The sequence below is a fragment of the Sus scrofa genome, chromosome 10 (assembly GCF_000003025.6).
Source record: "Sus scrofa isolate TJ Tabasco breed Duroc chromosome 10, Sscrofa11.1, whole genome shotgun sequence".
NCBI lineage: Eukaryota > Metazoa > Chordata > Mammalia > Artiodactyla > Suidae > Sus > Sus scrofa.
In genome coordinates, this window is record NC_010452.4 from 48,523,090 (window position 1) to 48,550,765 (window position 27,676).

Below are 27,676 nucleotides of genomic sequence, written 5' to 3' on the forward strand. Positions count from 1 at the left end.
TAGGCTCTCTCCTGCCTAGTTCTACTTCCTCATTTTTTCCAGGGGTCATTCCCCCAACTCTACCCATGTCCCAAAAGACATTCCACCCAGATTAGTCTGCTTTCAATTTCTCCAACTCAGCGGTGCTTTCAGACCTCAGGTTCTTTGCAAAGCTCTCCTCCAGCAACTTCTCATCCCTCAAGCTCTGCTTAACTATCAATTTTTCTCAGCTTTTCCAGGCCACCCTATCTGACCAGGCCCCTGACATCCTCTCCCCTCATCCTACAATTCCACTGTTTGTTAGCTGTTTGTTAGCTGTTATCTTCTTTAAGAAGTGATGGGTATTTGTAGCGCTGCACATGGCACGCATTCATTAACTGTTAGCAAATCATCAATTAAGCAAATGAACGAGTGAATAAGAGAAAGCCCAACCGCCACGCATTTAGCAAGAGTTTAAAAGGTTGCCTCTAAAAAAGAAAAATTGGACCCTTAAACAGCATGGCGGCCGGACGCCTGTACCTCAAGATGCATTTCGCAAGTCCACGCAATCCCCCAACCCCCTCATTTTTCGCGGCTCCAAACCCAGCGCCCACTGCGCCTCCCAGCCCGCGCCAGCCCCGCGCTCTGCCCAGGCCGCCCCCGCGCTTACCCAATTCCAGTCTCGCCCACCTGGGCGCCCCTAAGACTCCGGGCCTTCCGCCTTCGGAGCTTGCTAAACTCTCCTACTGAGGCGCGTGGCTAACCCTTCAACCCGCCCCTCAACCTATGGACGCCAGCTTCTTACCAGGCTCCGCACTCTTCCCTTTCTACAACCAGACCCGCCAAAATTCCAACTAGCCACCGCCCCGCCTCTGACGTCAGACGCACGCCAAGCTCAGAGCTGTACTGATTGGCTACTTCAGAGAACTGGGCGGAAACGACAGGGTGGGGATGGAGGGGGGGTGGTGCCTTACGTACAGCAATCTGATTGGCTCATGTGACCGGCGCCCTCTTTGTTGGGGGCAAAGGAACTTCCGGTCGGTGCGGCACTGGGCTTCTTCAGGTGAGTGTTCCTGCGTCCTTGCTGGAGCCAGGAAGTTGAAATATCCCCGTACGGTATTTTCACAGGTGTCAGTTCCTGACACTTTCCGGAACTGAGTGTGTCATGTGGTTCTGATCCTCTCTTTCTCTTCCTGTGAGGTAGCTGGTAACGCTTGATGCGAACAACTCTGTATGCTGACGCCCAAACCACAGAACCCATTACAAACCTACCCCTGTCCTCACAGAGTTCCCGCGGCTGGACCAATTGTGTAGAGATCTGAACAAGCCGGTTGACTATTTTACTTAGTAGATTAGTTTATAGCCCAGTGTTCAATTGAAATAGTTGGGAGTCAAAACCAGAAATCTGGTCTCCTTTTGCCTCTGATTGGCCTTGGGCACTAACATCTTCACCGTCTATAAAATGAGAAGGAAAGGCTGGATGACATTCTTTGGCACAGTAGAAACCATCGTTTCCAGAGGAGTCCGTGGTCCATAGACTTTGAGAATTCGTCGGAGTTGGGAATAACTGCTGCTTCTTCCCACCAAAATATCAGCATCTGGAGACAAAGAAACCGTGTCTTTTCATCTTCCCCTTCCTCTGTCTTCTCTCTTGGTGCTGGTGCCTGGCACACAGTAAATGCTTAAGAAAGAAAAAATCGAACAGAGTATTTACTCCTTAACAAGTCAGCTTTGGGGGGCTCGATTTCTTCATCTGTAAAGTGCTGATAATAGCAATACCTGGATTGGAGGGTTTTAGGAAAGATCAAGTGAGTTATTGACCATAATCACTTCGTGCCTCAGGTGCACAAGGTTGGACAAAGAGGAGGTCCATGTTCTAGAAATTTATTAGGTCTAATTTTGGAGATGTGACATGCATAAAAGATAACATAAGGTGACTACTGAGGAGCACCAGTCTTGCTGGAGAGAAGGTAAAAAGAGGAGCAAATGTTAAAATAAAAATTTTAAAAAAGCAGGTAAAGCAAATTATGTGGCAGATAAATATTTTATTCTGTAAGCAGTAAAAAGATCATGTTTGAGCAAGTGGGAAAGGAAGGTGCAGCTAGGTGCTTACACTATGTTAAGATTTTTAACTGTCGCATATGAACTGTGCAACTTCTGCTAAGTTACTTAACCTCTCTGAGCCTCAACTTATCTGCAAAACAAGGATAGTTGTAGTGATTTCATAGGATATTTTGAGGATTCATGAGGAAAACTTGAATATGTGCAGAGTATGCCCAACACATGTAAGTATTAAATGTGTATTAACTTATATTCTTTCAAAGGCATTGCTTAGGACAGTTAAAAAGGAACTAGATATACCAGAAACTGGAGTCGAAGAAGCTTGAGAGAAGATGGTGATAGTCCCAGACTGTTAAAAGAGTTGAAGGGAAAGGACAAATGGGAAACATTATGTGGGAAACCTATCTATTGTGCTAAGTGACCAAAGAAAAATTACCTTTGGTAGGAAAAGGAGAGGACAATGGCTAAGGTGGCAGTAGCTGAGACACTAGTAGAATTATAGAGGAGGAGCTGGCTTTAGACAAGGTAGAAATGACAAGATCAGCCTAAGGTGATGGTGCAGATTTCAGGAGCTACCTTTAGACTTTTTTTTTTTTTTTGCTTTTTAGGGCCACATCCGAGGCATATGGAAGTTCCCAGGCTAGGGGTCAAATCAGAGCTACAGCTGCCAGCCTACACCACAGCCACACCACCACCAGATTGGGCTGGGTCAGCAACCTACACCACAGCTCATGACAACACCGGATCCTTAACCCAATGAGCAAGGCCAGGGATTGAACCTGCATGGACTATTACTTTATTTTAAACTTTTTCTGTACATTTACTTTTTTTTTTTTTTTTTTCAGCTGTGCCTGTAGCATGTGGAAGTTCCCGGGCCAGGGACTGAACCCATGGCACACAACAGTGACAATGCCAGATCCTTAACCTGCTAGGCCACCAGAGAACTCCAGTTACCTTTCAATTTATGACCAAAGGCAAGAGAACATATTAGAGCTTCAAGTGTAGGTTTGGTGAGTCCTCTAAAGTAGAGATTGTGGAACATGTTGACAGGGCTAATGGACTGGATAATTAAATCAATGCTTCCACCCTTAGGCCCAGCAGGAAGCGATGCTATTCAAAATCAGAAAATCAGCCCTTTTCCTGGGAATAACAGCCAATTTCTACAGCACCCCCACCACTCCCTGTAGATGTCTATTTACATCTGCCTTCACATCTCCTGTGCTGTATTGCAGGACTCTCAAGAGTTTTATCCCAAACTTGAATTTGTCCAACTAACAATTCTACTAATTTGTTGTCCTAAGACATTTGTATATTGGTCCATATACTTGGTTCCTGTTAACACTGAAAAGCTGCAGTGAGCTGTTATATTGGCTTTCTTCCCTTGAATTAATGATGGCATAATAAATTTAGTATCTCATTGAAAGCAGTTCCAGCTTAGCCCTTTCATTATGGATCAAGTGGAATTGTGAGCCATTCTTCATCAGAATCATGATTTTATGATCCATACATTTTTATATTTTCATATTTAAATAATCTTATACAGAGTTCAAAGTTTTTTTTTCATTTTTAAAGAAAAGAATATTTTTTAGAGGATTTTAGGATTACAAAAAAACTGAATGGAAAGAATGGAGTTCCCATATAGACCCTTTCACACACAATTTCCCCTATTATTAATATCTTGCATTAGTATGGGACTTTTTGTTAAAATCGATGAGCTAATATTGATACATTATTATTAATTTAAATCTATAGTTTACATTAAGGTTCACTCTTTATGTTATACATTCATATGGAGGTATCTACCATAACAGTATTATGCAGAATAGTTTCACTGCCCTAAAAATCTGTGCTCTTACCTGTTCATCCCTCCCTCCACGTAACCCCTGGCAACCACTGATCTTTTTTACTGTCTTCATAGTATTGCTATACAGTTCAAACCACACAGTATGTAGCCTTTTCAGATTGGTTTCGTTCACTTAGCAATATGCATTTAAGTTTCCTCCATGTCTTTTTGTGGTTTGATATCTTATTTCTTTTTTAGCACTGAACAATATTCCATTGTATAGGTGTACCACAGTTTGATTATTCATTTACCTATTGAAGGGCATCTTAGTTGCTTCCAAGTTTTGGCAGTTATGAGTAAAGCTATTATGAACATTCATGTACAGGTTTTGTGTGAATGTAAGTTTTCAATTTGGGTAAATAGCAAGGATTGTGAGCTGAGTTTTGCAACAAGTTGCCAAACTGTCTTCCAAGTACCATCCTGCATTTCCACCAGCAATGAATAAGAATTCTTGTTGCACATTCTCCTCAGCACGTGGTGGTGTTACTGTTTGAATGGTGCTCATTCTAATAAGTGTGTAATGGTTATCTTGTTCAAATTTGCAATTCCCTAATGACAGATGATGTTTAACATCTTTTCATGTGTTTGTTTGCCAACTGTACATCTTTGGTGAGTTATCTGTTATCTTTTGTCCTTTAAAAAAAAATGGGCTTTTTTTTTTTTTTTTTTTTTTAAGGGCCACAACCACAGCATATGGAAGCTCCTCAGCCTGGGATTGAATCCGAGCCATAGCTGTGTGACCTATACTGCAGCTGCAGCAACACTGGATCCTTTAACCCACTGTGCCATGGTGGGAACTCCTATGTTTTCTTATTGTTGCATTGTAAGAGTTCTGTGGATTTTTTTTTTTTTTTTTTGTCTTTTTGTCTTTTGTTGTTGTTGTTGTTGCTATTTCTTGGGCCGCCCCCGCGGCATATGGAGGTTCCCAGGCTAGGGGTTGAATCGGAGCTGTAGCCACCGGCCTATGCCAGAGCCACAGCAACGCAGGATCCGAGCCGCGTCTGCAACCGACACCACAGCTCATGGCAACGCCGGATCGTTCACCCACTGAGCAAGGGCAGGGACCGAACCCGCAACCTCATGGTTCCTAGTCGGATTCGTTAACCACTGCGCCACGACGGGAACTCCACTGTGGATATTTTGATACCAGTTCTTTTTCAGATACATGTTTTGTAAAGATTTATTCCCAGTTAGTTTTTGTGAAAGGTGTAAGGTCTACATCTAGATTCTTTTTCTGTCTTGCTTTCTTGATTTTTTTTTTTTTTTGGTCTTTTTGCCTTTTCTAGGGCCGCTTCCACAGCACATGGAGGTTCCCAGGCTAGGGGTTGAATCGGAGCTGTAGCCGCCCACCTACACCACAGCTACAGCAACTCGGGATCCGAGCTGCGTCTGCAACCTACACCACAGCTCACGGCAACACCAGATCCTTAACCCACTGAGCAAGGCCAGGGATCGAACCCGCAACCTCATGGTTCCTAGTCGCATTTGTTTCTACTGCACCACGACGGGAACTCCTGGGGGAGTTTTTTCTAAACTTCACTCTGAGAATTTGGTGGACCTTCTGGAGGTAAAACTCACAAAAGTGCAGGATGCCCCCTAAGACTGGGCTCCCCTTGGAGTTTTTAATGCTCAAGCTCGTCCACGCTGAGGCTTTAGCAATTCTTCAAGTTAGGTTTAAGTTCTTCTACTCAGGTACTGGTTCCTCCTGTAGTTTCAGCTCCTGAGACCCTGGTCTGGTAATCACTAACTCTGTATCTGCCTGTCTGAATCTCCAGTTTGGTGGCAGAGGTTTGCCCTGTGACCTCAGTTCTCAGAAGGATTTAAAAAGAGTTGATTTTAAATTTGTTCAGCTTTTTTCTTATTATAAGAACAGGAGTCATGACGGCCAAGCTCTTTACATGACAGATGAGGCAAAGGTTTTTTGTTTTTTGGTTTTTTTTTTTTTGTCTTTTTGCTATTTCTTTGGGCCGCTCTCGTGGCATATGGAGGTTCCCAGGCTAGGGGTCAAATCAGAGCTGTAGCCACTGGCCTATGCCAGAGCCACAGCAACGCGGGATCCGAGCCGCGTCTGCAACCTACACCACAGCTCACGGCAACGCCGGATCGTTAACCCCCTGAGCAAGGGCAGGGACCGAACCCGCAACCTCATGGTTCCTAGTCGGATTCGTTAACCACTGCGCCACGACAGGAACTCCTGTTTTTTTATTTTTTATTTGTCTTTTCTAGGGCCGCACCCGTGGCATATGGAGGTTCCCTGGGTAAGGCTCTAATTGGAGCTGTACCACCGACCTACGCCAGAGCCACAGCAACATGGGATCCGAGCCGTGTCTGCAACCTACACCAGATTATTTCTAAATATAAAATAATTTGAAGACTTAATTTTGTAAAAGTATTAGCTTTGAAATTTTCATTTACTTGTTCACATTCCTTCACAGTTCCCATCTTTCTGTGGCTCCCATTTAGCCAGACAAGAATACTGCACAGTGGGCCCTGGAAGAGAGGCCAAAATTCCAATGAAGTGTATAGTTAGCTAGTAACATGGAAAACTTTTGAAGACTGAATTCACTGCATGAGACTTGCACAGACTATACATGTTGTTTACCAAACTGTTTGATTCCCGAAAATCATTGGCCTTCATTTAAATTGACCATATGGACTTGCCTTCATCTGTAGTCCTTCTAATCACCAAGGATCACAGGCATAATAAGCACATTCACACTATTATTTCATGCCAGGATCAGCTTAGTATTTTTATGTGAGCAAAGTTCATGAATATTCCCAATAACTTTCATGTGGAACCATTTGGTTTGCTTTTCTTTTTTCTTTTTTTTTTTTTTTTTTTTGTCTTTTTGCCTTTTCTAGGGCCACTTCCGGTGGCATATGGAGGTTCCCAGGCTAGGGGTCAAATTCGAGCTGTAGTCACTGGCCTACGGTAGAGCCACAGCAACGCAGGATCCGAGCCGCGTCTGCAACCTACACCACAGCTCACCACAACGCTGGATCCTTGACCCACTGAGCAAGGCCAGGGATCGAACCTCAGGGTTCCTAGTCGGATTCATTAACCACTGCGCCACGACAGGAACTTCCGCTTTTCTATTTAAAACAGCATAGAAATCTATCTTATCCAATATAAAAATCATAAGGAAAATAATTTAAACTAGAAACTATAGTAAGAAATTAAAAGTAAAATTTTCATAGTTATTTTAGAAATGTCTTTGACAAACATTCTCCCTATGGTGAGGTGGGTGGAATCTAAATTACTGCTGAATTTGTGCAGTGTGTACTCTTGGCATAAAGCTATAATTAACTTTTCTTTGTAGGGCTGCACCTGTGGCATATGGAGGTTCCCAAGCTAGGGGTCCAATCAGAGCTTCAGCTGCTGGCCTACACCACAGCTCATGACAACGCCGGATCCTTAATCCACTGAGAAGGCCTGGGATTGAAACTGGAACCTCATGGTTAGTCAGGTTTATTACCGCTGAGCCACAATGAGAACTCCTATAATTAACTGTTTTGATTCCTATTTTAAAATACATTTATACAGACACACAAGTCAAGTTTGTCTAGGAGAGATTCTTATGACAAAACCAACGGTTTAAAATTTTTCTCTTAAATACTTTAGGATATAGATAAATAAGGACATTGCTAACTCTTATGGCTGGTCCAATATTAGCTAATCTTGGTAAACTCTGGGTTTACAAAATACGGAAAATCCCTTTCTACCTCCTTAGAACAGTTTCTAATTCAAACAACATTTACTGGTCTCTAGTGAAGGGATTTCCTCATATTTGTGGAATTAACAAAACAGTTCAAAATGAGTATTAAGCTTCTATGAAGCTGAATATCAGAAATACATCCTTTGAAATTAGCCAATCATATAAAAACAATTTGAAAGATTTATAAGCAAAATTTTATTTTGCAACAACTATTTTTGTGATTATGAATATAGAGCCTCATCCAGGAAGAAAATTGTTAATTTTCTACCTACTATATAGTAGATATATACTGCAGCATAACAAAAGAAAAAAGAGAGTTTTACACTGTGGATGGTTGCATGAAATCCCAATGAACCTCTTGTATCCACTTCCTATAGGCCGGTATCTTTTTCCTTTGTCCTGATGATCAGGTAAAAGCTCACAGGGCTCATCTGAAAGGAGCCACATCATAGCTTTGGTGCTGTGGCTGAAATAACAGCTCTAAGATATACACATATAAACAACCCCAGAAAGATGTGTCTTAAATGGGCAAAGAAAAACAACGATATATATTTAAAATAGTTCAGAGACTGTTTTCTTTTTTCTTTTTTTTTTTAGGGTTATACCGTGGCATATGAAAGTTCCTAGACGAGCGGTCAAATCAGAGCTGCAGCTGCCGACTTATGCCACAGCCAGCCATAGCAATGCAGGATCCAAGCCGCATCTGACCTACAGCACAGCTTGCAGGAATGCTGGATCCTTAACCCACTAAGCGAGGCCAAAGATTGAACCCACATCTTGATGAATACTGGTTGGGTTCTTTTTCTTTCTTTTCTTTTTTTTTTTTTTGCTTTGTAGGGCCGCACCCACGGCACATGGAGATTCCCAGGCTAGAGGCCGAATCAGAGCTGTAGCTGCTGACCTATGCCACAGCCATAGCAATGCCAGATCCTAGCCAAATCTTCAGCCTATACCACAGCTCATGGCAACGCCAGATCCTTAAGCCACTAAGCAAGGCCTGGGATTGAACCTGTGTCCTCATGGATGCTATTCAGATTCATTTCCACTAAGCCATGATGGGAACTCCCTGGTTGGGTTCTTAACCCTATGGGCCACATTGGAAACTCCCAAAGACTCATTTCTTGATTAAATCTGTGACCACTTCATTTTTCCTGCCTCCTTGAAGGTTCTTCATCAGTGAGGCTTCTTCAATCCTATTACCATGTTTACTCTGTGATGTCAAATGCTCATTACCTGCATGCACAGTTCAGTACTCCCATCAACTGAATATTTTTTTAACATGAACCTATTATCAGAAGAGTGATATGTTAAGGATTCTATTTTGTGAGTTTATGGAAATTCACCCCAAAATGTCCTATTTAGAACATAATGATTTTCTTTCTCCTAAAATAAATACAATGAGCCAAGTATTTGAGTAAAACAAATAACACAAAAGTCCAAGTCTTGGGGGGAAAAAAATCTGACATTTACCAACAGTTTGGGGGAAGTAAAACGTCAGCACTTAAATGATGCAGTCCGTAACGTGAATCAGTAGTGTATCTATGTCAGGCAGAACTTCTCCACATTTGGGGCAAGAATGAATTGGAATATTCTGTTGTTGCTGTTGCAGCCAGTTTCTATCCTCAGCTCCTGGGAATAAGCATTAAATGAAATGTTAAGCTTGTTTCTTACATGTTGTAAGCAGTTTTTCCATAACAGACGGTTAATTTTAACATTTTGTAATCAATACCTCCTGGGAAATGAATACAGGTTTTTCAACATACAGAGAAAAAAATCTCCAAAAGTAGTACCTGCTCTCCTATCATATTAGGAGTTAGGCTCTATTCCAGATTCTGGATACATGAAAATATGTAGTTTCAGTTCTAGGAATAGGTCTATACATTTTTTTTTAACTTTAGTTTTTTTACATTATAGTTGATTTACAATGTTCTGTCAATTTCTTCTGTACAGCAAAATAACATACACACACACACACACACACACACACACTCTTTTTTTCATTATCTTCCATCGTGTTCTATCACAAGAGACTGGCTATAGTTCCCTGTGCACAATCTTGTTGCTTATCCATTCTAAATAGTTTGCATCTACCAACCCCCAACTCCCAGTCCATCCCACTCCCTTCCCCTCCCCCTCAGCAACCTTAAGTCTGTTCCCTGTCTGGAAGTCTGTTTCTGTTACATTTCTAATAAACGCTAGAATATGAGAGAGGAGAGATGAGGATGCAAAGTAAGGAGAAGGAGACCCCGTGGAGGAGACAGTGAGCAGGGCACAGAGAGGGACCCTCAAGAGCAGAACAATTACAGTCATCCAGCAGATGCATCTGAGCATCTGGAAGGTGGGAGAGAAGAATACAGACATGGTGGAGACATCAGGCAAGAAAAGTGACAGTGGCAGGGCATGAGGGAAGCACATGGCCAGGGCAGGCTCAAGGTGATTTTGTGGGAGGGCTGAGAGTGGAGCCGGGCTTGGAATGTTCTGTGTAGACAAGCCCCCTGGAAGAGACCAATTCCAGGTGAAAGGAGTCTTACAAATAAGTACCAGTTATCCAGGCAAAGTAAGTGAGGAGAAAGACTTGAAGGAGTCCTCTCATTTCCCCCCATAAACCCTGGAGTTGGACTAAAGTTCAAGTTTAAATTAAAGACTGCTTGAAATAAGCCATGACTCAGCAGGTCCCACATGTGCAACACGTGCTCAATGCTGGAAATGACTTCCAGCTCCCAGAACACCTCCTTTTGTAAAATTTATTATTTTGTATGTGTGTTTGTGTGTGTGTGTCTTTTTAGGGCTGCACCTGCGGCATATGGAAATTCCCAGGCTAGCTATTGAATTGGAGCTATAGCTGTCAGCCTACACTACAGCCACAGCAACACAGGATCCAAGTTGAGACTGCAACCCACACCACAGCTCATGGCAACACCTGATCCTTAACCCACTGAGCAGGGCCAGGGATCAAACCCAGGTCCTCATGGATACTAGTTGGGTTCATTACCCCTGAGCCACAGCAGTAACTCCCAGAACACCTCCTTGATCTGATCTTTTTTCACGAGTGCAAACCATTTTAGTTTTTTTAGTATCTCCATTCAGGTCTCTAGACTTTTATTCAGCCCCCTAAGGTGTTTTTGCAGATGATGGTGGAGGTAACTTTTAACATGGTTCTTTGCTTCTGAGACTATTATTTGAATCAAATAACATGTAATATTCAATAATACGTGATATTCAATTACAGATAGTTTGTGTCCAGCAAACGTTAGAAGCACCCTTGAATAGAAATATTGATCACGGGAGTTCCCATCATGGCTCAGCGGAAACGAGTCTGCTAGTATCCATGAGGACGCAGGTTCAAACCCTGGCCTCACTCAGTGAGTTAAGGATCCGGTGTTGCTGTGAGCTGTGGCATAGTGTGAAGACTCAACTTGGATCTGGTGTTGCTGTGGCTGTGGCACAGGCCAGCGGCTACAGCTCCAATTTGACCCCTAGCCTGGGAACCTCCATATGCCATGAGTGTAGCCCTAAAAAGAAAAAAAAAAAAAAAAAAAGAAGTGCCGATCACAAGGCATGATTTCTGAAGCAGGAAGCTTTCTACTTGTCTCATTATTTTAGATCAGGAGTCAGAAAACTTTTTCTATAAATATTTTCAGCTTTATAGGTCATAAGTTTCTGTTACCATATTCAACTCTGTTATTGTAGCAAGAAAGTATTTAGGCAATATGTTAACAAGAGGGCAGGACTATGTTGCAATAAAATTTTACTTATACAAACAAGTGACAAGCCACATTTGGCCTGTGGGCTGCAGTGTGCCAAACCCTGTTCTGGATGACAACCAGCCACTTATCAGGGACTGTTAAATCTTCCCTTTAAATGTTATTGCATCCATCTGTGCCTTTCTTTTTATCCTGGTCTAGGTTTCAAGATGCAGACTTGGGTTGTTGTATCAGTCACCTGATGGATTCTATTTCCTAGCTCTTCACTCTAAAATGCACTTAGTCATTTTTCATTATTAACATATCACACTCATTTCTGCCACAGCTCTTTTACTCTCTATTCTCATACTGTACTGGCTTCAAGCTCAAGCGCAAAGTCACATCTTTTCAAGGTTTTTCTCAATGTTCCCTAGCCCTTAGGGGTCATCCTTTCTTCTTATCTCTTATTTCTCTTCATTATTTGTTATCTTGTATTGTGAATGCATCTTTTTATGTGCACGTCCTGTCTCTCCAGCTAGACGACAGGCCTTCAGGGATCTGCCCATGCCTCATCCCCTGTTCCTTCATGCTCAGCCAAGTGCCGCAGACTTGTAGACACTTGAATGGCTGCAGACAGCAGATGACAACCCATGATGAAATACACTGAGAGGGGCTGTTGTTTAAGGCAGCTTTCTTGGGAAACAAACAAAAAAAATCTTAAGACAGTCTCTCTGTTCAGAATATTTTTTTTAAATAAGACAAAAGAGCTTATTAGGATAATTATGAATACATTTGCTCTTTGTGGCAATTTTTATTTTTCTTAATGATTTTTATTTTTTCCATTATAGTTGGTTTACAGTGTTAATTTATAGATTGTAAATATATAAGTCAGAGTGTTTGACCAGTTTGTTTTTTTTTTTTAAGTGTAAATAGATATTTGCCTTATGAGGAAGGAAAATCATCCCCTAGGAAATCCAGGTGCAAGAGACTGTCCTTTTTTTTTTTTTTATTTTTTGTCTTTTTGCCATTTCTTGGGCCGCTCCCTCAGCATATGGAGGTTCCCAGGATCCTTAACCCACTGAGCAAGGGCAGGGATCGAACCCACAAACTTGTGGTTTCTAGTCGGATTCGTTAACCACTGCGCCATGACGGGAACTCGGAGACTGTCCTTTTTAAACCAAGATAAACTTGGAGGCACTTCTAGATGTGAGGTATATGGATATTTGTAGGACAGTTAAGTTCAGGTTAGAGAACATGCCTGGTGGTGCACAAGTGGGTAGGCACAGCTTTCAGAGAACACGGCTTTACCTGCTGATGCTAAAAAATGACTGAGGCTCATATTTATGTCTGTTCCCGAGCTGCTTCTCCATAAGCCCTGTGAAAACCATGTATATTTTGGAGTTCCCGTCATGGCGCAGTGGTTAACGAATCCGACTAGGAACCACGAGGTTGCGGATTCGGTCCCTGCCCTTGTTCAGTGGGTTAACGATCCGGCGTTGCCGTGAGCTGTGGTGTAGGTTGCAGACGCGGCTCGGATCCCACGTTGCTGTGGCTGTGGAGTAGGCTGGCAGCTACAGCTCCGATTCAACCCCTAGCCTGGGAACCTCCATATGCCCCGGCAGTGGCCCAAAGAAATAGCAAAAAGACATAAAAAAAAATAAATAAACCATGAGTCTTTAATTTAGCCTAAAATATAAATCAATATTTATAAATGTTCAATATGTGAGGAAATTTAAGAATTGTGCCACTACTTCTAGATGTAAACCACATAAGCAAAATACCCCAACTTGGCTTATATTTGTAAGGTGAACAGCCTACAACAGTTCCTGGAACACTAGTTATTTATATAATAGTATATATTTTTTTAGACATGTGGTATTGCTTTTAAGATTTAAAGTTTTTGTTTGTTTGTTTTGTCTTTTTGCCTTTTCTAGGGCCACTCCCGAAGCACATGAAGGTTCCCAGGCTAGGGGTCTAATCGGAGCTACAGCTGCCGGCCTACACCACAGCCACAGCAACACCAGATCCAAGCAAGATGTGTTTGTGACCTACACCACAGCTCATGGCAATACCAGATCCTTAACCCACTGAGTGAGGCCAGGGATCAAACCTACAACCTTGTGGATTCATTTCCGCTGCACCACAATGGGAACTCCTTTTTTTTATTATTATTATCACTTGTTTCTTGTGCTAGTACTTTCTTCTTGCTTTTTGCTGTTATTAATACCTTCTTGCTGTTTCTTGACTTCTAGGGCCATATCACTTGTTTCTTGTGCTAGTTCTTTCTTCTGTGAAAGCCTCTTGCAACTTGCAGTTAGTTCAGTATTCTTAAGCTTCTCATTTTCAAGCTCAGTTTTCAGCTCTTTAATCTGTTCTGAATAATACTGTTCACTTGTTGCAATGGCAGCTAATTTTATCTCCACACCATGTACTTTTTTCTCTCTGGTTTGGAGAAGTCCAGTTAGTTCTTGTTCTGCTTGTTTTAGCTCTTCAGCAGTCTTCTCAAATTGTTTTTTCTTATCTAAAAGCTTTTGGTTTTCTGCCTGTGGGTTTTTGAGGGTCTCCTGGGGAGGCAGGGGTTCGCTGTGGCTCACTGCAGAGGCACTGGAGACAGAGGCCCCAGGAAGTAATCATTGGCATGAGGTCCCCTAGAAGTCACCATTTTGGACCTGGCTCTTCTACCCGCCATGTGTATTTTTAACCAGAATTACTACTGCTAATATTTATTTAACCTAATTTTTCCTATAAAAGAACTCTGGCAGGGGCACTGGGGGAAATTGGAGGTAGAAGGATAATCAGAGAATTTCCCCAAGATTTAACAGTTAACTATACACGCTAATATTGCTTCCTTGCTACTGATAACACTGAGATGTAGTTCCATTTCAGTAGTCATTTGGTATGTGGAAGGGTCTTGGGCTGATCTAATATTAAAAAAAGTTAAAGAACCAGTTTTATGTGAAATTTGCATGACATCGTAAACCCTGATCCTTTTTTTGTTTGTTTCTTTTGCTTTTTTTTTAGGGCCGCACCTGTAGCACATGGAACTTCCCAGACTAAGGGTCTAATCAGAGCTACAGCTGCTGGCCTATGCCAGAGCCACAGCAATGCCAGATCCGAGCCTCGTCTGTGACCTACACCATACCTTATGGCAATGCCCGATCCTTAACCCACTGAGTAAGGCCAGGGATCAAATCTACAACCTGCAACCTCATACTATGCTGAGCCACAACAGGAACTCCAAACCCTGATTCTTTTTAGTGGCAGTGCTATTAACTTTTCATCTAGCCATGTCAGTCTTTGAGCCTTTGAAATTTTTTTTTTTTTTTGGTTTTTTTGGGGTTTTTTTTTGGCATATCTAGACTCAAGGATAATACTTGCCTTTCCAGTGATATAAGTTACTATAAATGACAAGACATTATTACTAGAGTTTTAAAATCACGTAATAAACACAGCACCATACTCTGCATAAATATCATGATCAGTTTCACTCAGGGAATTAAAATCTGGATCTAGTACATAATCTATTACATGCCTTGTAGTATCATGTAGTGGTAAAGAGTCAGATAACCTTGGGTTCCATGTCCAGTTCTGCCTTTAACAAGCCTTGTGATCCTGGGTTATTTAACTGTGTCTTCCAGAAGATGATGATAATATGTACCTCATGGGACTTTGTGAGGATCATATGAAACAATGTGTACGAAGTGATCACAGCAGCAGCACATAGCATCTTAATAAATGGTAACATTACTATGTGTATAACACCAGGTAGCAGGTGAGGGTATAAGCTTATTTAATAGAGTACTTAATTGCATTTTTTTTTTTTTTTTAAGAGCCGCACCTGCTTATATGGAGGTTCCCAGGCTGGGGTCAAATCGGAGCTACAGCTGCCGGCCTACACCACAGCCACAGCAACATGGGATTCCAGCTGTGTTTGTGACCTACACCACAGCTCACGGCAATGTCAGATCCTTAACCCACTGAGCAAGGCCAGGGATTGAACCTGCATTTTCATGGATGCCAGTCAGGTTTGTTTCCACTGAGCCACAACATGAACCCCCTTAAATGGATATTTAGAACACATAAATAATAATAAAATAGCAGTAAGTACTGGAACAGGAATAAAGTGCTTTGGAAATTCAGGAGGGAGAGGTCATATTAGGTCATATTCTGTTGGATTAGTGGGAAAGGTATTTGAAATGGGTTTTAAAGACGGGGTAAGCGATCACTAGAAATAGACTATAGTAAGAGAGAGATGAATGAGGGAAGGGCCTCCACGTGAAGGATACCACATAAACAAGTACATGTAGCTTTTAAGCTTATGACAAGTTCAAGGAACGCAGTGATTCCATTGGCTAATATCTATAGGGGAAGAGAATGAAAAAGGCTCAAAAGTTTGGCTATGCCAGGACTTAATTGCCTTTGGGAAGAGTCTGGTCTCGATTCAGTAGGGAGTGGATGGAGTTTGGGGTACAGTGGGAAGAAGACTGATAGGTGCTATATTTTTGGTAGCTTGATTTGGAATCTGTCATGTAGAATGTAGTGGAATTTACTTCAAGCATCTTCTTCACAGGATAGCTAATCCCTGGAACCCTGACAACCTAGAATCACAGGTGACTCACCTCTTTGAACAAGAAAAGCCTGCTGGTCAGCATCACTTGCTCTTGCCCCATGACGGCTCTGCATTTCCATCAAGGATTGCCTGCTGGGATTATGAAAAACACTGTAAGTGAAACTATGAAATATGATACAATTAAGCAGACATTCAAAAGAAGTTTGAGGGGAAGAAAGAGCTAAACTACAAATCCAAGGTTCATAAAAACCAGAACTTAAGAGTAATTTGAGGAGTTCCTGTCATGGCTCAGTGGTTAACAAAACTGACTAGCATCCATGAGGATGAAGGTCGATCCCTGACCTCACTCAGTGGGTTAAAGATCCGGCCTTGCTATGAGCTGTGGTGTTGGTAGCAGACGAGGCTTGGATCCTGTGTTGCTGTGGCTGTGGCAGAGACCAACAGCTATAGCTCTGATTTGACCCCTAGCCTGGAAACCTCCATGTGCCACGGGTGCAGCCCTAAAAAGCCAAAAAAAAAAAAAAAGAGTAACTTGAGGATGGAGTTCTCTAATGGCACAGTGGGTTAAGGATCCAGCATTTTCACTGCAGGGACTTATGTCACTGCTGTGGTGCTGGTTCGATGCCTGGCCCAGGAGTTTCCACATGCCATGGCCCACTGAAAAAAAGAGTAATTTGAGTTTTAAATATTACTGGCACTAGGACACAATGTAGTAAAAGTAAATAATTAAGATATTAAAAAATCAGGAAATAAATAGTCAGTTGATAGAAGAGATAAGAAAAAAGTCACATGCTTCTAAAACAAGACATAAAGAAAATTAATTAAATCTGTATTGATATACACTCAGAGCTCAATATCAGTTGTGTAAAGCAAGTTCCAAAATAACACCTGTTGTGACCATTTTGTAACCTACACACATTGCTTTAAGAAATTAGCATTTCTAGAGTTCCAGTGGTTAACAAATCCGACTAGGAAGCATGAGGTTATGGGTGCAATCCCTGGCCTTGCTCAGTGGGGTTGAGGATCCGGCATTGCTGTGAGCTGTGGTGTGGGTCACAGACTCGGCTCGGATCCTGCGTTGCTGTGGTTCTGTTGTAGGCTGGTGGCTACAGCTCCAATTCAGCCCTTAGCCTGGGAACCTCCATATGCCACGGGTGCGGCCCCAAAAAGTGGAGTCCACTGCTGGCCTAGCGGTTAAGAATTTGGCATTGTCATCGGTTCAGTCCCTGGCTCAGGAACTTCCATATGCCTCAAGCATGGCAAAAATAAAATAAAATAAAATAAATATATATAACAAACAAATAAACATTGGTAACTGTCCATTCTAGATGGGTACATATTGGTATGTGTTATTGTATTCTCTATATTTTTCTATTTCTATTCCTCTGTATTTCACATTTTTCTCAAAATGAAAGTTTTTAAGAGAAGAAGTAATTTTAATAGTTTTTTTTTGGAGTTCCCGTCGTGGCTCAGTGGAAATGAACCTAATATCCATGAGGATGCAGGTTTGCTCCCTGGCCTCGCTCAGTGGGTTAAGGATCCGACATTGCCATGAGCTGTGGTGTAGGTCACAGATCTAGCATTGCTGTGGCTGTGGCTACAGCGCCAATTCGACCCCTAGCCTGGGAACTTCCATATGCTGTGAGTATGGCCTTAAAAAACAAACAAACAAAAAACAAAAAAAACCCACAGTTATTAAGACAAATTATTTAAAGTGTTATGAATATTTCATCCATGATGATGGTGGGATATGGCTTCAGAACACATGATGTCATGTTTTTACAATTTACCTAAAAGCAAGGAATTCAAATCGGTTCCCACAAGATACTGTCAAGCCTTGTAGAGCAAACTAAGCATTAGGAATGAGCGCATTTGGCATTGTCAGGCAAAACATGCTCAGAGCCATTCTTACAATTCAAATCAGGAAATGCTGAGGGCCGCCTCTCCCACAGCCGGGGTAATATGTGCTCTTAGTCTTCCCCTCATCGTACCTGGCTCCCTCTTCAAAAGCATTGTCGTCTTTCAGCAAAACTGCCAGCTGCAATGCCAGTTGCTCCTTTTCTTCATGAATCTTCTCTCTTGCTGCTCTTTCAGCATGAAAGTCAGAACAGTATACCTCCATCTGTTAGAGGGAAGAGGAGACAGAAGTTACTACCTAGACGAATGTGGATTCTCTACCGTTCAGCTGTTGATAAGGTGAAGAGGTACTGCTATATCCTGTGATATGTCTTGCAGACAACAGGTATGTGTTCCTGCTAGAAACCAGTATAATGACCATGACTTTCCACCTTCCTTCAAACAAAAGACTCAATTTACATTTGTGTGTGTGCTTTAAACAATCAGAGCCTAGCAACCACACTGACATAGGTGGTTTAAATACTCTATGTACCGTTAATTCAATAAAACTCTCTGGTCTCCTTTTAAAAAATAATTATTCAGCATTAGCTTAATATAGTAAATAATTTATTTGCCCTGTCAGGTATATTTATGAAGGGTGGCCTTAAGCTAAATTTAAAATAACAACAAATAAAATAAATAGATGCTATTTCTTGAATTCCAAACATGTTTGGGGTCCTATGTTGAGTGCCCTTACTGACCATTTTATTTCTCCTTATCAAAAATCCTGAGAAAGCAGAATAGTGATGCTCATTTTACATTTATACGTTTAATAGCTGTTAACCTTGGGGAAATTAGTTAAGTGCTCAAACCAGCATCTGAATCCAGAGTGAAGCCTATAAACCACAAACCCTGCCACATACCATGCTACTTCCCACAGTAGTAGCCAGCCTCCAAGACGGCTCCTGGGATCCTTACCTCTTGGTAATCATACTCTCAATGTGGTCCCCCTCCCACAATGAATGGGCCAACCTATGCAACTACTAGGATATTACAGAACTAATGGTGTGTGGCTTCTGAAACTAGGTCATAAATGACACTGGCTTCTGCCTTGTTCTCTCCTGGATCACTTGATCTGGGGGAAGCTAGCTGCTGTGTCATGGGGGTATTCAAGCAGCCCTATGGATTGGCGCACATGGTCAGGAACTGAGGCCCCCACTCGTAGCATGTGAGTGAGTCATCTTGGCTACAGATCTTACAGTCCTTTTTTTTTTTTTTTTTTTTTTGTCTTTTTAGGGCTGCACCCACAGCACGTGAAAGTTCTGAGGCTAGGGGTCCAATTGGAGCTGTAGCTGCTGGCCTATGCCACAGGCACAGCAATGGGGGATCCAAGCCACGCCTCTGACCTACACTACAGCTCATCCTGCAACACCAGATCCTTAACCCACTACACTAGTGAAGCCAAGGATCGAACCTGCCTCCTCATGGTCACTAGCCAGATTCATTTCCATTGAGCCATGACAGGAACTCCTATACTTTTAGTGAGAGAAATTTGATTATGCATTTTTGGAAGACAACTTGGTTAATAGTTATTTAGCTTAAAAACAGGCATACCAATGACCCAACCATTCCATTTCTGTATCTTACTAGAGAGTCCACAAGTGCACAAAGACATACATACAAGAATGTTCAGGAGTTCCCGTCGTGGCGCAGTGGTTAACAAATCTGACTAGGAACCATGAGGTTTCGGGTTCGATCCCTGCCCTTCCTCAGTGGGTTAAGGATCCAGCGTTGCCGTGAGCTGTGGTGTAGGTTGCAGACACGGCTCGGATCCCGTGTTGCTGTGGCTCTGGCATAGGCCGGTGGCTACAGCTCCGATTCAACCCCTAGCCTGGGAACCTCCATATCCCGAAGGAGCATCCCAAGAAAATGGCAAAAAGACCAAAAAAATATATATATATATTGGTACAACTACATGTCCATTAATAGAGGACTGGTTTAATCTATCATGGTAATGCAGACTTTGGAACACCATAGAGCTGTTTTAAAAAAAAGTACAGCAGAGCTTCTTGCCTGCCCACTTGCATCTCTCACAAGCGTCCTTTTTTTTTTTTTTTTTTTTTTTTTTTGTCTTTTTAGGGCCACGCCCAGAGCATATGGACGTTCCCAGGCTAGGGGTAAAATAGGAGCTGTAGCTCTGGCCTATGCCACAGCCACAGCAATGCCAGATCCAAGCTGCATCTGCAACCTACATTACAGCTCACGGCAACGCTGGACCCTTCATCCACTGAGCAAGGCCAGGGATTGAACCTACGTCCTCATGGATACTAGTTGGGTTCATTAACCACTGAGCCATGATGGAACTCCAAGCATCCTATCTTAATAAATCTATTTCCTGCCTGTCAAAAAAAATTTTTTTTTAATTTTTTAGTAAAAGTAAAAAAGTACATATAGCTGTGAGAAATAACATGGAGAGATGTCCAATATATATCACGAGTGAAAAAGTAGTACAGAGGGTGTAACATCCCATTTTTAATTAGGCAAGCAAACAAAACAAAAGCAAACAAAAAAGGTTTTCCTCCAATTTTGGTAACTTTACATCTCAGGCAGTATGTACTCTCACTAATAAATTCTCCTCTAAGGACCTCACCAACCAGTAGGAAGAGTGGGCCAAAATGGTCACAACCAGCCAATTGTACATAAATTCTTCCAGAGAACAGTAAAAGAAGAAATGTGCCTAAACTTATTTTTCTGAGACAAGTAAAACCCTCATATCAAACCCAGCAAGGACATGAATAGAAGGAAAATTCTAGGCCAAACTTACTCAAGAATATAGATACAAAAATCCTAAACAAAATATGAACAAATCAAAATCCAAGAATAAACACAGAGGAAAATTCAAGAAATGCGGAGTTTGAGTTCTCATCATGACTCAGGGGCTAATGAACCCAACTAGTAGCCATGAGGCTGGGGGTTCAATCCCTGGCCTTGCTCAGTGGGTTAGGGATCTGGCATTGCCATGAGCTGTGGTGTAGATCACAGATGCGGCTCAGATCCCACGTTGCTGCAGCTGTGGCGGAGGCCGGCAGTTATAGCTCCAATTCAACCCCTAGCCCGGGAACCTCCATATTGCTTCAAGAGCGGCCCTAAAAAGACCAAAACAAAAAAATGCAGAGTTTGTTTAATATTTTAAAACTCAGGAGTTCCCTTATAGCTAAGTGGGTTAAGGATCTGGTATTGTCACTGCTGTGGCTCTTGTTACAGTTATGGCATGGGTTTGATCCCTGGCCAGGGAACTTCTGCATGCATGGGTGTGGCCAAAAAATTTTTAAAAATTGTGACTTATCACATTAACAAATTAAAGGAAAAAGGCACATAATTGTCTGATTATATCATTATATGAAGAAAAAAGATTTCCTAAATAAAATTCAACATTCACTCAAAATAAATTTTTTTGGCAAAAAAGAGAAAGGAATCTCCTTAATCTGATAAGTGATACTTCTAAAAATCCTATAGCAAACACCACACACTTACAGAGAAATGTTGAAAATACTGCTTTTGTGACTGGGAGCAAGGCAAGGCTGCCTGCATTCTCCATTTTTACACAGCATTGCACTGGTGTCCCAGACAGTGCAATAAGGCAAGAAAAAGAAATTAAAAAGTAGAATAAACTAGAAGGGAAAAAAATAAAACTGTCATTATTCAAATGATACAATTATTTTTTTTTTTTCAATTTTTTTTTTTTTTCAATTTTTTTTTTTTCTTTCTATTTCTTTGGGCCGCTCCCGTGGCATATGGAGGTTCCCAGGCTAGGGGTTGAATCGGAGCTGTAGCCACCGGCCTACGCCAGAGCCACAGCAACGCGGGATCCGAGCCGTGTCTGCAACCTACACCACAGCTCACGGCAACGCCGGATCGTTAACCCACTGAGCAAGGGCAGGGATCAAACCCACAACCTCATGGTTCCTAGTCGGATTCGTTAACCACTGCGCCACGACGGGAACTCCCAATACAATTATTAATATACCAAATCCAAAAGAATATTCAGAAATATTATTACAATTAAAATGTGAGTTGAGGAAGTTTACTCCATAAAAAGTCAGTATATAAAAATTAATTGTAGGAGTTCCTGTTATGACTCAGTGGTTAAGGAACCCAACTAGTATCCAACGATTCCTGGCCTCTCCCAGTGGGTTAAGGATCCAGCATTGCCATGACCTGTGGTGTAGGTCGCAGACACAGCTCCAATCCTGCATTGCTGTGGCTGTGGTGCAGGCCAGCAGCTACAGCTCCGATTAGACCCCTACCCTGGAAATCTCCATATGCCACAGGAGTGGCCCTAAAACGCCAAAAAAAAAAAAAAAAATTGTATTTCTATATAGCAACAACCATTAGAAAATGAAGTTTTTTTTTTAATTTTGTAAACTATTTTATTTTTCTTTATTTAGCAATATAGCATGTATTAAAATAAACATCTTTCCTTCTGGTCTGCATAAATATTAATATCATAATGTTTCAGAATTGCTTAATATTATTAATGCTATGTTGACTTTAATACTGGGTTATATGAATACCATAATTTATTCAAGTAATTCTCCATTAGTAGACATATTTTTCTACTATAAAAGTCTTCATTAATATCTTATACTTCCATCTTTGTACTATTTGTACTATTATTTCCTTGGGCTAAATTTTTTGAAGTAGACTTGGGTAAAAGACCATGTATATATTTAAGAATATTAATACATGCTGCTTAACTGCCCATAAGAAAGGTGACACCATTAAAACATTAAGACCAAAAAAGGAAGGTGATGCCACATTGCCAGTCCTGTTCATTATTGTCCACTATCTCCAAGTTCATCTAACCCACCTCCATAGAAAATGACGTTTTTAAAAAGATTCTGTTTATAATAGTATCTTAAAAATAGAGAATATCTAGGAATAATTGAGTAAATAAGATCTTAACTAAGAAGACTAAAATATCACTGAGAAGATTTAAAGAAGATATGTTATGTTCATGGACTGCAAGAGTCAATGTTGTAAAGTTACTAATTATGTCCAAATTGATTTATATAGTATTTAATATAATTATAATTAAAACCCCAGTGGATTTTTTTTCTATGTGGAAAATATCAAGCTGATTCTGAAATCTATAAGAAAAGGAAAAAGGAAAACCCAAGGTCCTCTTGAAGACTCTCAGTGAGGTAGGAAGACATGCTCTATACCATATCAAAGCCTTTGATTCTTTATAAGACAGTATGGTACCAGAACAAGGATATATAAATACCCAGTGGAACAGTATGGAATCCAGAAATAAACCCGTGGACACAATATGTGACAAAGTGGGCAGTGCAGAGTCCCTAAGAAAAGATGGCCTTTTAAATAAATGGTGCCAAATAAGTAGGATATCCTTATAGAAAAAAATATGAATCTTTACCCTTACCTCACTCCATATAGAAAAGCAAATTCCAGGTGGTTTACAGATCTTAATGTAAAAGGTAAAACAATAAAACTTTTAGAAGACAACATAGAAGAATATGGTCCTGGTCTTTCATAGTGAAATTTTAAAAACAGAACACAAAAATACTATAATCAAAAATGAAAAGACTGATAAACTAGACTACATTAAAATTGGGAATGTTGGGAGTTCCCGTCGTGGCTCAGTGGGTTACGAACCCCATTAGTATCCATGAGGATGTGGGTTCGATCCCTGGCTTCGTTCAGTGGGTTAAGGATCCAGTGTTGCCGTGAGCTGCAGCATAGGTCACAGATGCAGCTCGGACCTGGTGCTGCTGTGACTGTGGCGTAGGCCAGCAGCTGCAGCTCTGATTTGACTCCTAGCCTGGGAACTTACATATGCCACAAGTGAGGCCCTTAAAAAAAAAAAAAGGACAGAGAGAATTTTTGTTCTTCAAAAGATACCTTCATGGAGTTCCCACTGTGGTGCAATGGGTTAAGAACCCCCACTGTGATGACTTGGGTCACTGCAAAGGCGACACCCCCAGCCTGGCACAGTGGGTTAGAGAATCCAGTGTTACTGCAGCTCTGGCTTGGATTCAATCCCTGGTCCAGGAACATCCATATGCCATGGGGCAGCCATAACATTAAAAAAAAAAAAAAAAGACACTTTTATGAGAGTGGACAGACAAATCATAGAGCGAAGAGATCTGCAAAATGTTTAACTGGCAAGAGCTTATATCTGGAGTATATAAAGAAATCCGATAAAATCAAGAAAGAGCCAGCAAAACAGAAGAAAACTGGGCAAAAAAACTGACCAGGCACTGCACAAAGGAGATTCTCAGAGGGCCAGTAAACATCTGAAGAAGTACTCAATCTCATTAGTCATCAGGGAAATGCAAATTAAATGAGACACCATTATAAACCCACTACAATGCTTAAAAATAAAAGTAAAAATACTGATAGCACAAGTATGGGTAAGGAGGTAGAACAACAGGACTCTGTTGATGGGAGTGAAAACTGGTACAACCACTTTGGAAACCTCTTTGGCATCATCTATAAAAACTGAGTAATCTGCTTACACTGGGCACAAGCAGTTCCACCCCTAGGTGTGTATCCAACAGAAATGGATGCACAGGTGAACAAAGAGATGTGCACAAGAATGTCAGAGCAACATTAATCACAAACCCCAAACTGGAAATAATCCAGCTATCTATCAACTGTAGAATGGATGAATTCAGCGAGTAATGCACTTCAAAATTGGTACTTTCCACATGTGATATACTTCCATAAGAAAGTTTAAAAATATATACTGGTGAAAATAATATAAAATCAAAACATATACTTTAAATACTTTCCCGTTAGAGAATATAATCAGGGTTGGCCTCCCTCAGCCCATGTTTGGGATCGCAGCTTACCTGAGCCCTGAGAACAGCCATGGTTTCCAGGTCCTTCTCTTGCTTGGCAATGGTCTGCTTCATCTCATCCATTTGGAGCTGCTTGGAAGCCAGGGCCTTCTCTGCCATTTCCAGCTTTCCATTCAGTTCCTGCAGCACCACCTTATCCACTTTTTCAGACTGAAAAAGACAAGCTTATTCTAGAAGTAGTTTTGAAATAATTCAACCTATTTGAATAAAATTAGATGAAGGTGTATTTTTCTTTTTAATGACTGGCTCTAAACTGTTTTGTTAATCAGCGGTGATAACTTATTCAGGCACTTGCATGCACTTAACTTACAGCTTGCACATAATAACTTCCTTATTTAAAACAATGATTAATAAAAAGAAAAACGGGGATTTCCTGTTGTGGCTCACTGGGTTAAGAACCCAACTAGTATCTGTGAGGATGCGGGTTCGATCCCTGGCCTCACTGAGTGGGTTAAGGATCCCGTGATTCTGCGGCTATGATGCGGGCCAGTAGCTGCAGCTCCAATTTGACCCCTAGCCTGGGAATGTCCATATGCCACAGCTGCAGCCCTGAAAAGCAAAATAAAAAAAATTTTTTTGAAAAGAAGAAAGAAAGAGAATAGGAGTTCCCACTGTGGTGTGGTGGGTTAAGAATCCAGCTGCAGTAGCTCGAGTTGCTGGGAGGTGCAAGTTCAGTCTCTAGCCTGGGAACTTCCGTATGCCGTAGGTGCAGCCATGAAAGAAAGAAAGAAAGAAAGAAAGAAAGAAAGAGAGAGAGAGAGAGAGAGAGAGAGAGAGAGAGAGAGAAGGAAGGAAGGAAGGAAGGAAGGAAGGAAGGAAGGAAGGAAGGAAGGAAGGAAAGAAAGAAAGAAAGAAAGAAAGAAAGAACCCACCCCACTAAAATAAGGAAGATAATAACAAACTCCTATCTCAGTGGGGTTGCAACTTGCTGATACTCTCCTATTCTTCCACTCACATTACTCTTACTTTATGGTGTCAGTGGAATGTTTAAGTTAAAAATGTACTCATAGGGAACTATATCCAATCTCTTGTGATAGAAGATGATGGAAGATAATATGAGACAAATAATGTGTGTGTGTATATATATATATATATGTATGACTGGGTCACTTTGCTGTACAGCAGAAATTGGCATGACATTGTAAATCAACTATACTTAATCAAATTTAAAAAAAAATAAAATAGGAATTTACTAAGTCCTAGAGAAGAACAATATTCTAGTAAAAATGAATGAAAACAAAAAGTATATTGCAAAGAATATAAACCCCAAAACCCCTTCTAAATTCAAAGCTTCCATAGTCTTTATTTATTCCAACTTTACTAAGGTAAAATTGACAAATAAAACTGTAAAATATTTAAAGCGTATACCATGATGAGTAGATTCTACACTGTGAAGGAATGCCACCATTGGCTTAATTAACACATTTACCACCTCACATATCCATCCATGGTGTTTAAATTATCACACCATGTTGGGCATTATAACTAATTTTAAGTTGTAGCCCGTTAAGTCCAGGGTCTCAATTTCGCTGACAGCAGGCAAGCTAGCCCTGTGATAGCTCCAGGCAGTCTCACTGTACACTAAGCCTGGAGGAGCCCACGCTCAGCTCTCCAACAAACCCACCCACCATTAGGAATGCTAAAAGTTTATTCCCTGATCATAAGACATGAACACTGTCTTTATACACAAAGCACACTCTACATGGAACATCAGGAGTTGTAAACACTTAGGCACCAGAAATCAAATATAAGTGGAAAAACAACCTTTGAAACCAGACTTAGGTAAGGATTAACACGACTACTTTATATATTTTCATAAAGTGGTAAACAGTTCTGTTCACTACTAAGCTATGAAAGTAATTTTGTTTTCCACGTACCTCTCTTCTTTTCAGTTCCTCAATTGTTTTCAGTGCATTATTGTATTCTTGAAGAAGCCTGTTGTGGGTCAACTGTAGAGTAGTTAATTTGGACCTATTTAAAAAGAAATTGTAAAATGCAATCAGGGAAAATACCATAGAAACTTAATTTTGCCTCCCTTCTTCTGAACACTCAAGTAGCAAAATCTTCTCTCCCATCTTTTTCATCCCACCACCCCCTAGCCTGTTCTTTCTCTCAAAGAACACAATTTTTCCCTTAAAAAAATCAAGATAGATTACAAATAATTCTCATAATTGTTTTAATACAATTTAAGTTTTATCTCCTCGGGAAGGTCTTCTGGTACTCCTTCAAATAAATAAAAGAGAAATTATTTAAATTTATTCTCACATCCTGATTCCAGTCTGCAGAAAAGAACCAGTCTTTCTTCTTTTAGCAAGTAGCCATTGATCATAGCATACTCACTTTTCCTCTTCTGTTTTGGCTTGCTCCATTTTAATTTCTGATCTCATGCTTTCCACTTGGAGCTCCAACTTTTTGTTATTATAAAGAAGCTCTTGCTTTTCATTCAGCTCTGATGGGGTTGCAGAATTTTTCCTTTCAAGTGCCTGACATCTAAGAAAAAGTTTCATGAGGACAAACAATGTTCTTTCATTTCTCAGTGGCTTTTAACCAAACCCCCAGATATGCAGCAAATACAAAGAATTTTAGGATTACATTTTCAAAAAAATAACAGTACAAAATTAAGTATTTTATCCCCCATGCTTCTTTATTAGAATTAGTAAGTAGTACTTCTGAACCTTCATGTCTGAATATAAAAAAATACAGATTTTTGTAAAAAAATTTTACGTATTTCTGAATGCTTATGCCTAACATAAATAAACAAGTACAGATCTTAAAATCACACAAGCTACTGCCTACTTGGAGCAACTGTTTCAACTTGTCATACAAATATATTTTTGTTATTTGGACAAAGACCAAAATAGTAATCAGCTAGAGGTGCTTCTCATATGGTGAGCCATGTATATCTTTAATATTTTTAAAAGTTATAGGCTCTTGGAGTTCCCGTCATGGCTCAGTGGTTAACGAATCCGACTAGGAACCATGAGGTTGCGGGTTCCATCCCTGGCCTTGCTCAGTGGGTTAAGGATCTGGCGTTACCGTGAGCTGTGGTGTAGGTCGCAGATGTGGCTCAGATCCCTCGATGCTGTGGCTCTGGTGTAGGCTGGCAGCTACAGCTCTGATTAGAC

General features: G+C 41.0%; 2 protein-coding genes across 9 annotated transcripts in view; both read right to left on the reverse strand.

Moving 5' to 3' along the window:
* Nucleotides 1–832, reverse strand: part of MCM10 (minichromosome maintenance 10 replication initiation factor) — a 42,630-nt gene extending 41,798 nt beyond the window's left edge. The window contains exon 1 of one of the 4 annotated variants that reach the window (XM_021064865.1): nucleotides 764–832. The gene's annotated coding sequence lies outside the window, so the exon portion shown is untranslated. Of the gene's footprint in view, nucleotides 1–628 lie in introns of all 4 variants that reach the window. The other 3 variants (XM_021064867.1, XM_021064868.1, XM_021064866.1) reach the window with 3 other exon arrangements.
* Nucleotides 8,940–27,676, reverse strand: part of OPTN (optineurin) — a 50,924-nt gene continuing 32,187 nt past the window's right edge. Inside the window, exons 9-14 of one of the 5 annotated variants that reach the window (XM_005656827.3) lie at nucleotides 26,892–27,041; nucleotides 26,429–26,522; nucleotides 24,543–24,701; nucleotides 17,823–17,953; nucleotides 15,881–15,963; nucleotides 8,940–9,207 (exon numbers count right to left, since the gene is read on the reverse strand). In XM_005656827.3, coding sequence (XP_005656884.1) covers nucleotides 9,080–9,207; nucleotides 15,881–15,963; nucleotides 17,823–17,953; nucleotides 24,543–24,701; nucleotides 26,429–26,522; nucleotides 26,892–27,041 — 745 coding nt within the window. In that variant the 3' untranslated portion in view covers nucleotides 8,940–9,079. 5 annotated transcript variants of the gene reach the window in all.